Genomic DNA, 18,434 nt, shown 5'->3' with positions numbered 1-18,434 from the left:
TCGTCACCTCCATATGGGTCATTATTTTTTTTTTTTTTCTGTGAATGGCTTCTTTGTATGGTGTACCCTAAATAAATTAGGGTACACCATACAAGAAATGTTTAAATTTCCTAATTTAACTTGTATGGTCGATTTAGCTGAACACCATAAATATATGGTGTGAGATTTTGCTGGCTTGTCCAGGTTAGTGTGATGCCCTGATATATCCCAGAGTAATTTGGGCGATGATTTCTTCTTTTTTTCTGTGAATGGCCATTTGTCCATTCTTCTGTAGGGTTGTGTATCTGTTTTTCAGTGATTTATAAGAGCTTTTTCATATACAAAGAAATCAGCTCTGTTTTTTTTCTCTCTCCATGAGAGCAGGGGATCTTGCACTGGCGTTTTTAAGCCTCGGTCTAGGTGGTCCAGCTTCGGAGGGCTGAGGACCACCTTGAAATGATGCACACAAATTGTGCGTGCGTATGCTTTTTCTGGGTAGTTTCTGGATGTGGTTTTCTCGGGAGAGGCTAAGACCCACCGCAGCAGGAGTGCCCCGTTCACTTCTTGCTCCAGCTGGGTAGTGACCAGGTGAAAAAATCTTCCAATCATCATTAAAAGCCTTGGGTTACCAGGGCTCCGCTGAAGGGAGGCTGGTGACGTGTCCTGGTGACGTGGCCTTGAAGTTCCCCATCTTGGGTCTAGAACAAGGGACCACAAACCCAGCCTAGTGCCTGTCTTCCAAAATAAAGTTTTGTGGGGCTGTGGCCGTGCCCACTTGTGGTCTGGGGTTGCTTTCACACTTCACGGGCAGAGTTAGGGCCGGGAAGCCTGCAGTATTTACTCTCTGGTCCTTTACGGAAAACGTTTGCTGACCCTGGTCTAGGACAAGTTGCTTTTCCCTGTCTGAAGGGAGAGACTGATGCCGACCCCACTCCCCCCACATCCTCCTGGGCTCCCCTCCAGCTCTCCAGGCACCTTTTAAGGCATCGTGTCACCCCTGCCCGCCACCCTGTGGCCAAGAGGGACCTCCCTGGCCAGGCCTCAGAGGAGGGCCAAAGGGAGATTCCTTTCTGGGACAGACCCTGAAAGGGGAATGAAAGGCCGTCAGGGAGGACAGGGCTGGAACTGTTGGGCAATGTTCTTGGGCTGGCCGAGGCTTCTGCTGAGCAGACATGAAACTCGCTCAGGCCTTTAAAAAGCAGAACCATCAGGATCAACTTCCAGAGACGCTGAGTTAGCCGCACAATGTCCCTTTCTGTTTGTCTCCCACCCATGTTCTAATTTTAGGGACAAAGGAGTCTTCAGGGTTGCCTTTAGGAGCTTCCTAAATCAAATCTACAACTGCTTTGGGGCCACGGGACAATTGCTTCATGATAAGCTCAGAATCTGGGGGAACACCTTGCCAAGGAAACCTTAATTGGGGGACATCCTGAGTCCCAAGAGGTTTTACGCTTCACAGGCTGTGGCCTAAATAGACAAGGGCCGGGCACGGTACCCGCATTGGTGGAGAGCCGCCTTGAGTTGGCAAAATGCCACTTCTCACAGGCCAGGCGAGGCACCCAGTCGGCCTCCCCACAGAGCTCATGAGGGCCACGCCCATGGGTGACCCCCTCCAGAGTGGACGCTCGGAGGGTGAGGGTCGCCAGCTCCCACGTGGCCCTGCAGTAGAGGGCCTGGCCACGGCAGGTGGCATGCTGGGGCGGGGTGCGGGGCAGCTCCCTCCATGCGGGCAGAGGGCTCCCGCCGCGGCCCCTCCCCTGACATCTGGACAGCACACTGGGTCTGTTTGCTCAGCGCCGTGCATTTGCACAGCACTTTAGTTCGCTTCATTGGCTGGAGCGCAAACACCAGCCAGCGGCCGAGGGGCGTCTTTGGGCGCCACCCCACAGTCCGGGCCAGGGGTTGCTTGGAGATGGGAGCAGATGCAGCCAATGCTTTGGAAATGTCTTTTCCACTTCATCACTCTGAGCCCTGTCAGTGTGGGCGGAACAGGGTGTTCTGAGCCGAAACCCTCACAGAAAAGGGGTTACAAAATGTTGCCAGGTTTCTTAATGAAAAATTTCTCTGTGGGCTCTTCCCCACTTGATTCACTGACGTCTGACTTCAAACCTGCTGAAGAAATGACCCTTTGGGAGCTGGGCTCTGAGTTTGAGGAGAAGAGAATAAACATCCCTCTTCATATACTGGAGAAGAAGGGGAGGGAGAGAGCCAGGAAGCAGGTGCCCCCAGGGTGGGTGTGGGAGCTCAGCACTCTTCAGGAAAGCGTCCCTCCCCCCACCCCGCTCCCCTCCCCCCATGCTCCCCCTCCTCCCTCCCGCTCTCCCTCCTCCTCCCCCCATCCTCCCTGACCAAGTCCCGGGCAGCCCAGGTGCTGGAGCAGTGGTGCTCTCTCTGCACCGGGAGCTCGCACTGCCTCTCATTCCCTGGCTTCCATCCGGTGCCTTGGGAAACCAAAGCTGTCAGCTGATGGCTGTCGGCCTGGGGAAAATAAAAAATAACTTCGTCAGAGGGTTCCATGTGGGGAATTTGCTCGAGCATGTGACACATCCTGGGTGGACAGAACATGCGGTGGGGACATCAGCAGAGCCTGGCCAGCTGGGAAGGTGGGGGAGGTGGCTGTGGGAGGGGTGGCCCCCCTTCGTCGGTGAAGCAGAGAGGTGACCAGGAAGCCCTTCCCGGCAATGTGTGCCTGGAGGCTCCTGGTTGTCTGGGGTTGGGAAACAACCCCGCTTTGCTGAGTCTGCTTGTCCAGACTGGCACCTGGCTCCTGGCCTCCGCAGGCTGTATAGAACCCGGTGTGTGCGCCAGCCACCTGAGGACAAGGCTCACCTCTGGAGGGGGCCTGAGGGCCAGAAGGCCAGCCCCCACCCGCCAGGCTACTTGTGACACCTCCCCAGGGTCGGGCGTGGTGAACTCCAGAGGCAGTGGATTTGGAGAGTCCGTGCAAGGCTTACCCTGGGGGCGTCTGAGTAGAGAGGCACACACTCTGGGGCAGCTTAGTTGGGACAGTCCAGCCACACAGTCCTGGGGCCAGGACGCCAGGGGAGGGACTACCTGCAGCTGCTGTTTTCCTCTCTGGGAAGGTCACACACCGGGGCTGTTACAGTGCAGCTGAGGGACTCAGAGGGGATGAGTCACGGCTTCCCGAGCAGCCCAGGCCCGGAGGGTAGGTTTTGTCCAGCCAGGCCCACTGCAGCCCCAACCCTGGCAGAGACAGCAGGGGTGGCTGTAAGCGGGCCTGCGCTCCCCCCACCTGCAAGTGCAGCTGTGAGCCCCAAAGTCAGGAAGCAGCCTGTGCCAGGTGATTCCCGGGCTTGTGCGGTGCAGCACAGCGCTGGCTTGCTGGTCGGCAATGGAGCTGGTTCTTGCCCCTCCATCAGGCCTTGAGGTCCACCCCAGGACACTCTGCACACCAGCCAGCCTCAGTCCTTCACTGCGGCCTCTGAGCAGCCACTATGTGGAGCTGAGTCAGGTGGAGGGAGAGCAAGGAGGGACGCCCAGACCAGTGCGGGAGGAGACAGTCTAAAGATGAAGCAGGAGAGCCAGTTACCGGTGGGAGACGCGAGTCCACCGGGTGGTGTGGCCCTGGACCAGGAGAGGGTCAGCCAGGGAAAGCCAAGGGCAGTGAGGCTAGGGGCAGATGGGTCTAAAAGGAGCATTAGCAGGGAGTGGGAGACATCCAGTGGGGGCGCAGACATGATGCTTAACTAGGAACCCCACAAGAGGCATAAGAAGTGTGGGGGGGGGGGCAATTGCCTTAGGGCCCAAATTGAAGTGGATTCCAAGAAGCACTGTAGCCTGGTGACTGTGCACGTAGGCTTGACCTGGTTTGAATCTGAAATTTGACCCTTGCCAGCCGGAAGGAGTCCTTGGACTTATCTAATCCTAAATTTTGTACCCATTAAATGAGGATAGTAAGTGACACCTACCTTGTAAGAGGGTTTTGAGTTTTTTTTAAGATAATACATAAAGAAATCACTTGGCACAGAGTAGGTATAGAAAATAGTTGCTATTATCATATGTAATTTTTTTTATCATAAGGAAAATCTCCTGATCAAGCCACTCATGGGCACAGCAAATGGGGGAAATCTCCTCTGGCAGGCATGACAGCTTTAGGAAGATGAAAAGGAAGTGGCTTATAGGACAGAACACAATTAGTGTTAACTTTTAAAACTAATTAGTGTCCATAGGGAAATGATACTTTCTCTGGGGCTCGATCTTTTTTTTTTTTTTTTTTTGTTCCTTCGGAGGAAGAATTTATTATGGGAGTTTCCAAGTATGGTATAAAAGTAGAAGAAGGCTTTTTTTTTTTTTTTTTTTTTGCTGTGGGGGGAGGTGCGGGGTCGGGGAATCGAACCCAGATCTCCCACATGCCAGGGGAGAATTCTACCACTGAGCTACCATTGCCCCGCCCTCAATCTTTTATGACCGGATTTTGATTGTTGCCAGGATGTTACATGCTTTGGGTTTCATTCGTCAAGGTCATCCTTGATGTTTTTTTCGGAGAGATTTCATCGGACACAAATGCTAGGTATCCCTAAAAGCTCAGAACACAAGCTTGACTACCTATTTAAAAACTGCTATTAGTCAAAAAACATCATAAGCTAAGAAGAAGTTAAATGACAAACTAGGAAAACACATTTGCAGTATATCAACAAACTGTGAACGTCTTTCATATAAATGACTGATTTCAAAATTTATGGAAAAATGCTCAGTCACTAGCAAGCAAATGAGTGTACTTGTTTTCTAATTCTTTTTTTAATCATGGAAAATTATAAACGTCTACAGTCTTAGAGACAATTGTGTAATGAACCACGGTACCCACCTTGCCACTTCAATACTTATCAACTCATGGCCAGTCTTGCTTCATTTCTACCTCCACCTACTACCAGATTATTATTATTTTTTTCTATTTAAAGATGCCTTATTTAATATATATATTGTTGATTCACTAATATTGAACTTGCAGCCACCGGTGCTGTAACTCAGGTCTGAACAAAGCTCATCCAACCCATGCATTTCCTACAAAGCACATCACAACCTTATTGTGCTTAGGGACACTGGACAGCCCCTCAGCACTGCACCTGGAGGCCGTTTTAAACAATGAAATCACCAACAGAAAGCATAAAATAGATAATTTTGGCATTTAATATATAGTAGAAAGGATACTTGTTAAAAAAATAAGAAAGCAGAGACAAAAGGGCAGATTGTCACCTTATTCCACTTCAGCTGGGAGTGTGTGCATTAGGCAGCTCACACTTTTTGCCGCTTTGCTCAGGTCTGCAAATGACTGCAAAAGCACTGTGAATATTGATTTGGGGATTGCAAATACATTTAGTAAGTGGGTACATTTGCATATACATAACTTGTGAATAATGAGGATCAACTCTTCTCTCTAAAAGTATGAGGAAGAGAACTAGCATTCTCTATATTAGTTTGCGTTTGGGGCTTTTTCAGTTCTAGAAGTTGTACTGCTTCAAACAAGGCTAATGGTTGAGGCAGACATGATACAGGGCTTGTTAGAATTTTAATCCATCACTCTCTAAAAGAGGCACCTTTGCTGTGCAAACAGAGACCACCACCTCTCAGAGGCCGTCTCCCCTCCACAGCAGGAAGTGGGCGCTGCCAACAGTCAGGCCACACCACAGGTCCCTTTTCCGAGGCCATTCCTTTATCCCCGGCCGCATCTAACTTGAGTTAGTGCTACAAGACCGTGAAAACACTCACAGCCAGTCCCCTGCAGGTCTTTAACATATGGCAGCCTTTCACAGGTACACGTCTCTCCTGCCACACATCTCTCAGTATACGAGGCTAAGGGTGCTGGCATTCTGACTTCTGCAGCCTTGGATTGGGCCAGGCCATTCCCCCAGGGTCAGATGGCTGAAAACAACAGATTTCTGAACGCTGTCCACAGTCACAGGAAAGAAAACACAGCACCCCTAGGATATAGCCGAGGTCAGTTGATGCACATCAAGAACCCAGTTGCTAAAGCTGGGCTGATTCTTTAAAATAAAAATAGCTCAGTGCCCTGCCTGGGGTGTCTGACTGAAATGGCTGTCTGAAGAGGTGATGGCTGGCACAGGAATTGCTAATTTGGGGGCTTTCCCTGGCATTGCAGTCGTTGCTGCCAAGCTATTGGGGATAGCAGTTGTGTTCAAGCTATTGGGGGTCTCACTAGTAGCTTGTATTTTAAAATAGACCAAATAGAACACTGGCAAAACAATCACAATTCGAAGCACGATAAAAACAGCATTCCACCACTGAATTCCACAGTCTGCACCATCTGCCGATGTCTTCTGGGTAGCTGGAAGCAGTGGCTGATTTCAGGTCTCTGTGCAGTAACTTTCACTTAGAAAGACTTCTGACTGCACGGGCTTCTCAGTGTCCTGGTCGATCCCCTGAAAGGTATCTGCCGGTTGGCTGGATGGGACCCCAGTGCCTGCAGCTGTTCTTTCCGGGTCTGGGGGGTCCACGAAGTTCACTCTGGTCTTGGAGCATGAGTTCAGGAGGGGGTCTTAGCTCTCTGTGGAATCCCATGTGTTTTCACTGGAATCTTAATAGATTTTAAAGCGTAGAAGTCATATTCTCTGATGAAGTTGTTGACTTTCTTAGTATCTGCGACTTTGCAGCCATACTAAAGCGGAGCCTCTTGAGGCCGTCCCCCTGGGCCAGCCCCCTCTGCCCCAGCACCCTGTGCCCAGCTCCCGGGTGGCGAGGGCGGTGGGCTTCGCTCTGGAGTTCCTCGTCCCGGAGCCACAAAACCACACCCTGTGACTCTCCTTCAGAGGAGAACTCCACGTCTCTGCTGCCATTCCGGAGCACGTGAACGTGGCTAGTGGGAGTCCTGCAGACCACAGCTGGGCCTTGGAAGCTCTGGTTAACACTTCCTTCTGCCTCATTTTCTTAACTCCAACCCCAGGGTGTTCGGCGGGCCCCTCCAGCGGGGCAGGGCCGCCTGGGAGCCCGGGACGTGGAGGCTGGTCCCCAGGCTGACTAGCTTAGCCAGGTCCGGGGGACCCGCAGGGACCCTCAACCAGGCCCCCTGCCCCCCCGCTGCAGGCCCAGGCAACTACTAGATTATTTTGAAGCAAGCATCAGTCATTGATTCATGTCATCCATATACACAAAAAAATGGTAGAATTCTCACCTGCCATACGGAAGACCCAGGTTCAATTCCCAGCCCATGCACACCAAAAAAAAAAACAAAAAAAAACCTATGAGGAAATGTAATTTTTACCTATTGGTGAAGTGGCAAATATTAAAAATAATGAGAACGCACAAGTGTTGGTGAAATAGACACACTCATATGTCATTAGTGGGAGCATCATTTAGTTTAAGTTTTCTGGAGGCATTTTGGCAGGAAGTATCACAAAACTTTAAATATGTGTGCGCCCTTTTGCCTAATGATTCTACTTTTTGAATTTACCTTAAGGAAATGATAGCTATTTGCACATCTATTTATCCCCAAGAATGTTCATTGAAATATTATTTACGATAAAAATTAGAAAAGATCTTGTGTCCAATATCAGAGAAATGAGTATATAACTTATAAACCATCCAGATAAGGAAATACTAGGCAATCATTACAAATCATGTTGACGAATACTAAATGATATTAGAAAACATTTATAATATATCAAATAAAAAAAAGAAAAAGTTTACAGAACAATATATTCCACCATATGCACCCAGTTATGGCAAAAAGGTACAGGTATTTACAGGAGAAAGATGAAAGGAAATATATTGAAATGGTAGCATGGCTATCTCAAGAGTGGTTTTTATTTTATTCTTTCTTTATGTATAGTTTGTTTCAAGTGTTTTACAGTGAACATATGTTGCTTTTCTAATCAGGAAAAAAATAAATTCAATAAATCTAAGTTTTAGGCAGGTGTCCTGGAGCGCTGTACGCCCTGGAGCTAGGAACGGCCCTACTCAACAAAATAACATGCTGGGAAGAAGAATTTTTTGAGTGTTGGTAAAGAATGTTCCAGACGGGGAGAGGCAGACTAGCAAGGAAGGCTACTGCACTTGTCCAGGCATGAAGAAAAGGGCCTCATCCTTGGATGGATGCAAAGCCAGGCTCTTCTCCTGGGTTCCTGCTCTTCCTGGGGTCTAGGAGTGCTGGGGAGAAGAATCTAGAAGATCAGGTTAGGGTCCTGTGCTCACCCCAAGTCCCTGCTGTTATGTGGCCTCTAGCCTAGGTCCGGTTACAGCAACCTTGAACTTAAGAAGGTAGACGTAAAAGAGTAGCTAGCAAGCAGTCTGCTTTTCTGGAGCATCCCCAGGCCCTGTTGAAAAGTTTGAGACTACTCTGTGCTCACAGGTGACTCTGCACAAAGTGACCTTTTCTCCACCAGGCTCTTGGCCTCCATTGCTCATCCGTTGGCTTCTAAACCCTCTTTAATCCCTTTCTTCACTGCCCTGGCTGGAAAAGCATCCCAGGTATATTATCAGGTACAGTAATATATTACAGCATATTCATAGATTCAAACTGACGTGGGGCAAAGTATATCCTACCCAACAACCAGCCCTAGCTTCTCTTCTTGAACTTCAAGGGAGATGACACCACACTTTGGAAAGGTTTCATCTCAACCCATTCCTTCCCACAGCTCTCTGGTGGAGAGCTATGCCAACCTGTTTCATTGACTTCAGGCTGTTTGTATGGACCCTACCCCCTTTGTCTTGAATCATTTTTTTTCCTTTAAAACTTTATTAGAGAAATAGTGGGTTTACAGTAAATTCATGCATACGATGTAGGATTCCCATTTACCACCCTATTATTAACACCTTGCATTGTGTTGGTACATTTGTGACAATTGGTGAAACCACATTTTTGTGATTATACTATAAACTGTAGTCCATGGTTTAACTTAGGGTTCACTGTTTGTATAGTGCAGTTTCATGGATTAAAATTTTTTTATCTTATTATCATATGTATAAGATAACATTTCCCCTTTTAACCACATTCAGATAAATATTTCAGTTCTGTTAATTATGTTTACAGTGTTGTGCTACCATCACCACCATCTGTTACCAAAACATTTCCATTGTTCCAAATACAAGCTCTGCACATTTTTTTTTAAAGAAAATGAAAATAAAAGTAAAAGTAAAAAGAACATTGGGCAGGCCACAGTGGCTCAGCAGGCAAGAATGCTCGCCTGCCATGCCAGAGGACCTGGGTTTGATTCCCGGTGCCTGCCCATGTAAAAACAAACAAAAAAAAGAGTGAAAAGAACACCCAAAACATCCCAAACACCCCCCATATCCTCTGTTGTTTGTTTATTTTTTGTTTTGTTTTTTTTCTTACTCCTCTTTCCTTGTACTGGACAAAGGGAGTGTCAGTCACAAGGTTTTCACAATCACAAGGACAGACCTTAAAGGCTCTATAGTTTTGAATCATTTTTGAGTGGTTTTATCAAACATGTAACAAGTGCTGGCTGTTTGCAAGTAAATCTTGCCGTTGCTGAATAGAGGCAGCATATATTGCCAACAGTAACGAAATGTGCCAAATGTGAACTTGGCTACATACCGGCCCCTCACCATTTCTGCCTGTTTTGCCCACGATTCAGTTACGAGAACAAGAGTTTTTGTCCCTGTGGGATCTGCTGCCCCAGGGAGGCACTGCATTCCCTTTGGGACCAAGGTGGGGCCATGGCCATAGCCGTTGTTTTGTCCTTCCACACAAGCAGAATTACTCTTTGCATTCTGCCTGGGGCAGATAAGGCCCTGGACATCCCTCCTGTAGAGTGCTGCCTTGCTGGACTGCCCAGCTTGGAGCAGGCCAAACATGCGAGCTCGAAACCTGGTCCTCTGAACCGTAGCATACCTGGGAGGCAAGTGTGCAGAGAGTAAGGTTCGGCACCTTTAGTGTTCACTGGGTGCACCCAGGCACGCGTGAGCACATCACGTTCCCTCTGCTCCTGCTGGTGTGAATTTCTAGATGCCCTTTCTTCCCCCGAGAAGCCTGGAAGGACAGAGGATGTATCACCGTGGGGTTGGGAGAAGAGCTTTTTGTGTGCTGGGAATTGTCTGTGGAGCCTGGCTGGCTGTGCCAGCCTCACGCCATCAGGGGGCCCAGGTGGCCAAACACAATTCATTTGTTCCGGTTCTGTTGTAATCCTGAGATCCCAAAACATCTGAAATTCCTTACTAATTTTTTTAATAGCAGTTTTATGGAGATAAAATCATCATACCATACAATTCTCCCATTTAGAGTGCACAATTTAGTGGTTTTTAGTCTGCTCACAGAATTTTGCAACCATCACCATAATCAATTTTAGGACATTCTCAAGACCCCCAAAAGAAACCCTGTACTCGTTAGCAGTCTCTCCCCATTTGCCGTGTACCCCCACCACTCCCCAAGCCCTAGGCAATTACCAATCTACTTGCCATCTCCATGGATTTGCCTATTCAGGACATTTCATATGCTTTCCTTTGTATCTGGCTTCTTTCACTTAGCATGATGATTTTTGTTTTTTTTTTTCTTTTTTTTTTATTAATTAAAAAAAAATTAACAAAACATTTAGAAATCATTCCATTCTACATGTACAATCAGTAATTCTTGATATCATCACATAGTTGCATATTCATCATTTCTTAGTACATTTGCATCGATTTAGAAAAAGAAATAAAAAGACAACAGAATAAGAATTAAAACGTTAATAGAGAGAAAAAAAAAACCTGTACCTCACATAGCATGATGTTTTTGAGGTTCATCCGTGTTGTAGAGCATATCAGTATTTCATTCCTTTTGATGGAAAAATAATATTCCATTGTATGGATATCCCATATTTTATTTATCCATTTATCAGTTATTGGAGAGTCAGGTTTTTTTCCCCTTTTTTGCTGTTGCGAATAATGCTATTATAAACATTTGTGTACAAGTTTCTGTGTGGACATATGCTTTCATTTCTCTTGAGTATATACCTAGGAGTAGAATAGCTAGGTCACATGTTAATTCTCTGTTTAACAATCTGAGAAACTGTCAGACTGTTTTCCAAAGCAGCTGCACCATTTCATACCAGCAAGGTATGAGAGATCTGATTTTCTCCACATTCTCTCCAACTCTTGTTATCATCTCTATTTTATTATAGCCATCCTAGTGAGCATGAAGAGGTATTTTGTTTGCCTGCCTTCTTTGGAAAAATGCCTATTCAGATCCCCTGCCCATTTTTAAATTGAGTTATTTGCCTTTTTTTATTATTGCATTATAGGTGTTCTTCATATATTCTAGATATAAGTCCCTTATCATATATATGATTTGCAAAAAATTTCCCCCATTCTGTGGGGTATTTTTTTTACTTTCTTGATAGTGTCCTTTGAAGCATGAAAGTTTTTAGTTTGGATGTTTTTCCTTACTCATTTTTTCCCCCAAAGAGGCGAACTATAATTTTAATTTTCTAAAACCTGACACATCTATTCTTTTCACAAAACGTAAGGTGCACAATGAAATTCTGCAGCCAGCCCTGGCAGCTGTACCTCAGACATTTCTGAGGCAGTCATTGAAATAACACCTTTCAAATTCTCTGTAAAATTTTCTTCATCCAGTATCAAGGCCCCTGATTTCTGACATTCTGACCTCTCTCACATTGCAAAGTAGCAAACGTGCTTTGGATGCTGTCACTCAGAATTTCATTAGTCCCTTCAATAATTTTGATGTTATCCTGAAACACAGGAAGATGGAAATAATTCAGGGTGAAGCCCCCCAAATAATTTTGCCTTCTGTTCACAACTGGATTTAAACAAGACGAAACAAGTTCTTTGTTTTCCTTGAAGCTTTTCTTTAACCTGTCTGAGATTTTCTGTAAATTGATATGGATGTGCCCCATTTTGGTCCCAAAGGGGCTGTGGCCCCTCCCTGGGGCAGCGGATCCTGCTTTGAACAAAGCTCTGTTCTCTTTACTCTTTGTTTTGGCATGGGCAGGCTCTAGCCTTTACTCATTTTTAATTGTGGAAAAAATAGGTCAAAATGACAAGGGGTGGGTAGGTAACCAAGTGCAGATTTGGAACATTTGATTATTATTATTTTTTTATATTTTATTGATAAAACTTAGCATACAAACATTCTCAACATACAAGCATTCCATCCATGGTGTACAGTCAGTGGCTCACAATATCATCACATAGTTGTGTATTCATCACCATGATCATTTTTTTGAACATCTGCATCACTCCAGAAAAAAAAAGAAAAAAGAGAAAAACTCATACCACATTTGATTATTGAAAACAGTATATGCTACCTCCATTCAGCAACAGTGGGCTTTACTTGAGCCAGCCAGCACTTCGTCATATGTTTGATAAAACCATTCAAAAAGGATTCAACACAAATGGGCTAGGATTCAGCCTGAATTCACTGAAAAAGGTTGGCATAGCTCTCCAGAGCATGCTCCCCAATGCCAAGCACATAATGGATGGGAAGCCTTCACAGAGCGTGCTGCCATCTCTCCTGGAGTTCGAGAAGAGAAACTATGGCTGGTTGTTGGGGAGGATATACTTTGCCCTATGTATGTTCAAAACTATGAATATGATGTAATAAATTACCATGCCTGGATTTGGGTGGAATCCCCGAGGATTTTAGCCACGAAGTCACGTCCAGAATGAGCTGATGTGATGTGCTGTGGGCAGCCCTGCTGGGAAGCCTGAGCCTGTCTTACATTGGGGCTTCTCAAGTGATCTTTAGGGCACAACTCTTCAAGAGGAGAGAGAATTCCCTCCTTGCACTTAGAAATTCAGAAAGGGGAATCCCAGGTCTGTCCCCTTGTCAGTCAGGAGGGAACTAGAATTCTGATTGGCATCTTCCAGAAATCTACTCTCTCAAAACCCAAAGCAGCTTTTGCTGACATCTGGTCCTTCTGGGATGCTCAGGATTTTGTTTATAAAATGACACTCTGATCCCCAAATAGATTCTTATTTTTAACAGGACTGCTCCCTTTAAGGAAGGCTTTTGCTTTCTGGCATCTCCGTGTAACCCTGGAGAGGCAGGGAGGCCCTGGGCTAGACCTGGGCAGGGAGGAGGGACACTGGCCAGCTGGGAAGCCCGGGAACTCCGCCTTTACGTCTGGAGCCCGGTTTCTGCATGACTCTCCTCCTCAACCCTCAGCAACCTTAATCCAGGATGGAAAAACTTTCAATTAGCAGTAATTACCCCTGGGCTGCTCTCCCTCTGAATTACACAGGGAGGAGAGCAGGGAAGAGATGATGCCTGACAATCCCCTGATTCTCCTTCCCCCTCCTCCTTCACCCCTCCCCAGCTGAGCTGAGGTTTCCCTTGTTTTTTGTCTTTCAGCTGCCCAACATGTTTGGTGACCTCCGGTCCACGTTTATTGCCTTAATGATTGGGTCCTACGCCTCCTCGGCAGTCACCTTCCCAGGAATCAAGGTGAGGGTGTGCCCAGAGTCCCGGCACACTGACTTGGTACTCCCCCAGACCTCCTTCAGCCTCTTCTGAAGAGAGGAGTAACTGTGGGCACTTGGGCTGGCCCCTCCCCAACACCCCACCTGGGCAGGTTGCACCTGGGAACCACAGGCGTAAGAAAAGAAAGCCACTGGGCCGTGGGGGGACGGAAAATTCAAGCACATCCCTGCAGAGCGTTACTGCAGGCTGCCTTTGCATTTCTGGGTTGGGGCAGGGAGAGGGATGGGTGGGCGAGCTCGTCCCTGGTAATGAGTCTCACTACAGATTCCCCCCCCACCCAGCCCTGTTGTTGTCGGGCTGCTGCTTCCCATCAGCCAAACCCCGCTCTGAGCCAAGTTGGTTCAGCTGTTTCCCTCCCAGGCAGGATTCGGAGCCCATGGAAGTCACTCAGGGTCAGGTTGAAGCAAACACCTCACAGGCCATCAATCCCGGTGCCTCTGCCAAATCCCGTTGCTCCTGCCAGGGTGCTGGAACGGGCTTCTCCCTCCTCCAGCACCAAGTCAAAGCTCTCTTCCTGAGCTGCGGGGGGAGGATGTCACTGATGAGGGAGGGCGAGTCACAGGTGGGGGATGGGTCCACGGCCAGCCATCGCGTGGACTTTCAGGGATTCTCGTGCCCCTGGAGCGCTGGGAGCCTACAACTTCCTCACCCCCCACCCCTCCTCTCAGGGTCTCACGGCTGGTCTCGTCCCTGGGGAGGTGGGCGGCTGTCTGCTGGTACTGTGGGACCCTTGTTTGTTGCTGGAAATGAATGGTCATTATGACAGTAAGAGCTAAGACGTCGGGTGGGCGTGCCTGGCTGACCCCCTTTTACCCTCAGTCCCGTGAGGGGACGGGCCACCGTTTTTCGTTCCTCCAGTATTTTTGTTTGTTCTAGCATGCGTATCACTTTTATTCACTGTGAGCATAAAATGACCAGACATCTATCATAACATCCACGTTACCAGGTAACTTACTGATAATAAACTCAGAACTGACCTGTGGATCTTGTTACCTCTTTGAGGAATAAAATACTCACTGAATGATAAAGGCAGAAAACAGAATCTGAAAAATGAAAATACAACAAATCTTTTTTTTGAATAAGTAGAACCCAAACCAACCATTCTAATAGGTCTCATGTTCTCTCCTTCTTTATTGAGTTTTAATTTTTTTTTATGCTTTTTTTTTTTTTTGCATGGCTAGGCACTAGGAGTCGAATCTGTTGAGTTTTATAAATAAGAATCTTGGTAAATCTTTGTCAGCCCCGAAGCTAACATTATTGTATGTGCAGTTTCATGGATTTTCTAAAAATGTTTTATTCGAGCATCATATGTACAACCTAAAATTTCCCTCTTTCACATATATGATTCAGTGCTGTTAATTACACTCACAATGTTATGGTACCGTCACCACCATCCATTACCGACTGTGTATTTTAAACCTTAACTCCCTTTTCCCTCCCTGACCCTGTTCCTGGTAACCTGTATTCTAGATTCGGACCATGAATTTGCTTATTCTCATTATTTCCTACCAGTAAGATCATACAATGTTTGTCCTTTTGTGTCTAGCGTGTTTCACTCACCATCCCTGTTGCCAACGTTGAGTGTTTTTTGAGCACCTACTATGTGCACTCATCTAGGTGCTGGAGAAACATCCGTGGACAAGACTAGCAAGTTTCCTGTCCTCACAGAACTAGGCTTACAGTAGACAAGTCAGCCAATCAAGAAGCACAGTGCTATCACTAGAGCCAGAGAAATAGGCTAAAGTGACGGTGGCGGGTGGACAAGGAAGGCTTCACTGAGGAGGTGACATTTGGTCCCAGCACAGGGGGTTAAACATGTGAGTGGGGCAAGTTGGATTTTTGGAACTCAGGGTATCTGACGACGAAGGCCCCAGACGGCAGGAGCCTGCCTGCTTGCTCTGGCTTCTCTCTCTCACTCCTCCCCACCCCCACCCTATGGTCCCCTCAGGTCATCTATGACTTCGGTGTCTCCTTCATCGCCATCCTTGTGGTCTGGGCTGGCTGCTCCGGGCTAGTTTTCCTCAACTGCTTCTTCAACTGGCCTCTAGAGCCCTTCCCGGGGCCAGAGGACATGGACTACTCGTAAGTACCAGTGCTGCCTGCGCCCCGCCCCACACAGCCAGGCCCGGGGCTGACTGACCGCCCCCTCCTGCGGCCTCCAGGGTGAAGATCAAGTTCAGCTGGCTGGGCTTCGACCACAAGATCACCGGGAAGCAGTTCTACAAGCAGGTGACCACAGTGGGGCGTCGCCTCAGTGTGGGCAGTTCCATGCGGGGCGCCAAGGAGCAGGCGGTGCTGCAGGAGGGCCACAAGCTGTGCCTGTCTACCGTCGACCTGGAGGTGAAGTGCCAGCCGGACGCCGCAGGTACCCGGCACGCAGCCCTCTCCTTCCAGGCCTGCACGGCGTCGGCAGGGGCGGTTCATCTGCAGGTGATAGGGAGGCACAGCCAATCCAGATCTGGAAACGATGGCGCAACCCCCAGCCCCCACCGCTCCTCCACCAGCCCAGGGCTCTGTGGGTATCAAGTCACTTAACCCCCACGTCATCTCAAAGGGCAGGGGGCATGACCCACCCTGTTTTCACATGAGCACACCTTGGTTCTGAGGGCTCAGGGCATTTGGCCGACTCCAGCTTCCTTCAGGTGGGAGACACACTCCAGAACCCATTCCATGGACCTCAGCTGGCCTGTTCGTAAGGGACGGAGTGACTTGGTCAGCAAGTCGGGCAGCGCTCTCTGAAGCTCCTGGCCCTGGCTGGTAGGCAGGCTGTGCAGCCCTGGCCGGGTTCTCTCTGAGTGCCCCCTCTTCCCCACAGCGGCACCCTCGTTCATGCACAGCGTCTTCAGCCCCATCCTGCTGCTCAGCCTCATTACCATGTGTGTCACGCAGCTGCGGCTTATCTTCTACATGGGCGCCATGAACAGCATCCTCCAGTTCCTGGTCGACGGCAACCAGGACGTAGGTAGGCGTCCCCTGGGCCCAGATGGCTTCCACCCCCTGAGGTTGAGCCCACTGCCTGAGGTCGACCTGGGGACTGTGTCAAGCTCGCTGGCTGAGGTTGAGCCCGCTGGCTGAGGTCACCCTGTGGGGTGAGGGGCAGCCTGCTGGCTGGGACAAGTTGGAATGTGTTAGGCTGGACCGAAGCAGCAGGGTGGAGACATGACCAAATCCAAAGGCTCATAAGAGCCATTTCATCAAAGCCAGCCCCAGCTGCCCCTTCATCCCCCCTATCCCCACCCTCACCCTCACCCGCACCCCTATCAGGGTTTCCCAGCTGAGGAGATAGAGAAGACTGAAACCAGCTACTGTGTTTGGGGTGTAGGATTTACGCTTGCCAGTGCCTGACCTGGGAAGGTTGGCGTGTGCACGTGTGTGTAAGAACATTGCACAGAATGGCGTGCCTGCCGTAGCCCTTGTTGAAAGTTAGCAAATCAAACTCAAACGATGAGAACGCCCTGGGAGACCTCGGGTTTGGCGTGTGGATATGCTGGTGTGGGGCGAGGCTGGCGTGTAGGGGCGGGCACTAGAACTCTGGGCACTTGTGCCATGCTGGGACCCGAACCCAGGAACGAGGTGGAAGTTCCTTGTCTGTGCAATCCAGCTGAAGCTTGTTAACTCTGGGAAACAGAACTGATAACCCACAACCACTTTTCCAGAACTGCCTACTAGGTCTTCAGCTGATTAGGGGTTTTGATTCTACAAAGAAAGTCAGCACTTCCTCAGGGCCTGAGCTGAGTCAGCTTTAGTCACCCTCTCAGGGCCTGACACACTCCATTAATCATTTTTCCTGGCAGTCACCCTGCCTGTGGCTTGTTTTTTTGGTTGAATCCTATTTACCCAGGGAAGACACCCTGGGCACGGTAAGGAATCAAATATCAACTTTTAAACCTGGCAGGTAATCTAGCTTTACCAAAGGAACCAGATAATACTAGTTCCACAGTGAAAACAGGAATACTGTGGTCGAGTAAGATGGAGAAACACAGAATATCACGTTTCCTTGTAAAAATTCATACTGAACATTATGAACATATGAAACGTCCTAAGCAGTCCTAGAGAGAGAGAAAAAAAATATTTAGCTTTTAGTCCACTCTTGTCCCAAAATTTGTATCACAGGAGCCCTTTTCTGTCTAACATGCATTAGAATCTGTGGAGCCCACTTTCATCTGTAAACACGCTCTTTTTAGAAACACTGACCCACATGGAAAGACTGCCCCGGCCCTGGGGAGGCCAATTTCCCCGCTGCTGAGTCATGGTCTTTTACCCAACTTCTCTGAGAGATCTTTTGGTGCCTGAGTCTCTCCAACTGTTTCCCATATTTAAAAAGTCATTTTCAAGAAGCAGAGGGCGTTGGGCCAGGAAATATGGTCTGTGAGTGACAGGGCTCTGGTTTTCCCCATCCTGTGTCCGGCGGCGGCGCAGCCGGAGTTGCTGCTGCAGGACTGGGAGCCTGTGCTCCGGCTGCCTGGGGGAGACACTCCAACTGTGTCAGGTAGCTTGGCCCTTCCCCCCGCACCTCCCTCCAAGGGGAGGAGGAGATAACGGTGACAGAGCAGGGGGCTGGCATGGCCGGAGGCACGCTGATTCTGCCTGGCCTTCCTCACGCCTGCCACTTCCCATCAGGGTCCCAGGCAGCGCAGCAGGCATGATTCACCAGCCTGCCTGTGACAGGCCCCAGCTGTGCACGACTGCGCTTCCCGCTCCTTCACGTGCCCCCAACCCGCAAACCCTGCGCGCCAGGTCCCTGCAGGGGGATTGGGCTTGTGCCAGACCCTGAGCTAGTCTCCTTGCACGCCCCTGCCCTCTGTGACAGTCTTCGAGGTTTTTCTGCTGCTAACCCCTCTGCTCTCTGCTTTTACGCCTTTGCCTTCTCGATGCAGTGATGGCGACGGGTAAGCATTGGTGGATGTTGCCACACCCCCTCCCAGGCAGCCTCTGTTCCACCAAGAGCCCCCTTGTCTTGAACTCCTTTCATTCCTCCTCGCCGGAACTGTAGGGTAGGGGCTGGGGGGTGGGGGTGGGGGTGCAGAGATCAACTTTCAGC

At 48.7% G+C, this 18,434-nt stretch overlaps 1 protein-coding gene and 1 pseudogene across 2 annotated transcripts in view; one reads left to right on the top strand and one right to left on the bottom strand.

Annotated features, from left to right (window-relative positions):
- The window catches only part of SLC43A2 (solute carrier family 43 member 2), a 43,137-nt gene that overhangs the window by 16,112 nt on the left and 8,591 nt on the right, over positions 1 to 18,434 (top strand). For both annotated transcript variants that reach the window (XM_077165480.1, XM_077165481.1), the window contains exons 6-9: positions 13,265 to 13,357; positions 15,342 to 15,475; positions 15,556 to 15,758; positions 16,209 to 16,355. In XM_077165480.1, coding sequence (XP_077021595.1) covers positions 13,265 to 13,357; positions 15,342 to 15,475; positions 15,556 to 15,758; positions 16,209 to 16,355 — 577 coding nt within the window. The remainder of the gene's footprint in view (positions 1 to 13,264; positions 13,358 to 15,341; positions 15,476 to 15,555; positions 15,759 to 16,208; positions 16,356 to 18,434) is intronic.
- Positions 6,000 to 6,878, bottom strand: LOC143686038 (lysM and putative peptidoglycan-binding domain-containing protein 4 pseudogene; annotated as a pseudogene).

Source organism: Tamandua tetradactyla, chromosome 6 (genome assembly GCF_023851605.1).
Source record: "Tamandua tetradactyla isolate mTamTet1 chromosome 6, mTamTet1.pri, whole genome shotgun sequence".
In the NCBI taxonomy this organism is placed as follows: domain Eukaryota; kingdom Metazoa; phylum Chordata; class Mammalia; order Pilosa; family Myrmecophagidae; genus Tamandua; species Tamandua tetradactyla.
This window is presented reverse-complemented; position numbering and strand designations above follow the sequence as displayed.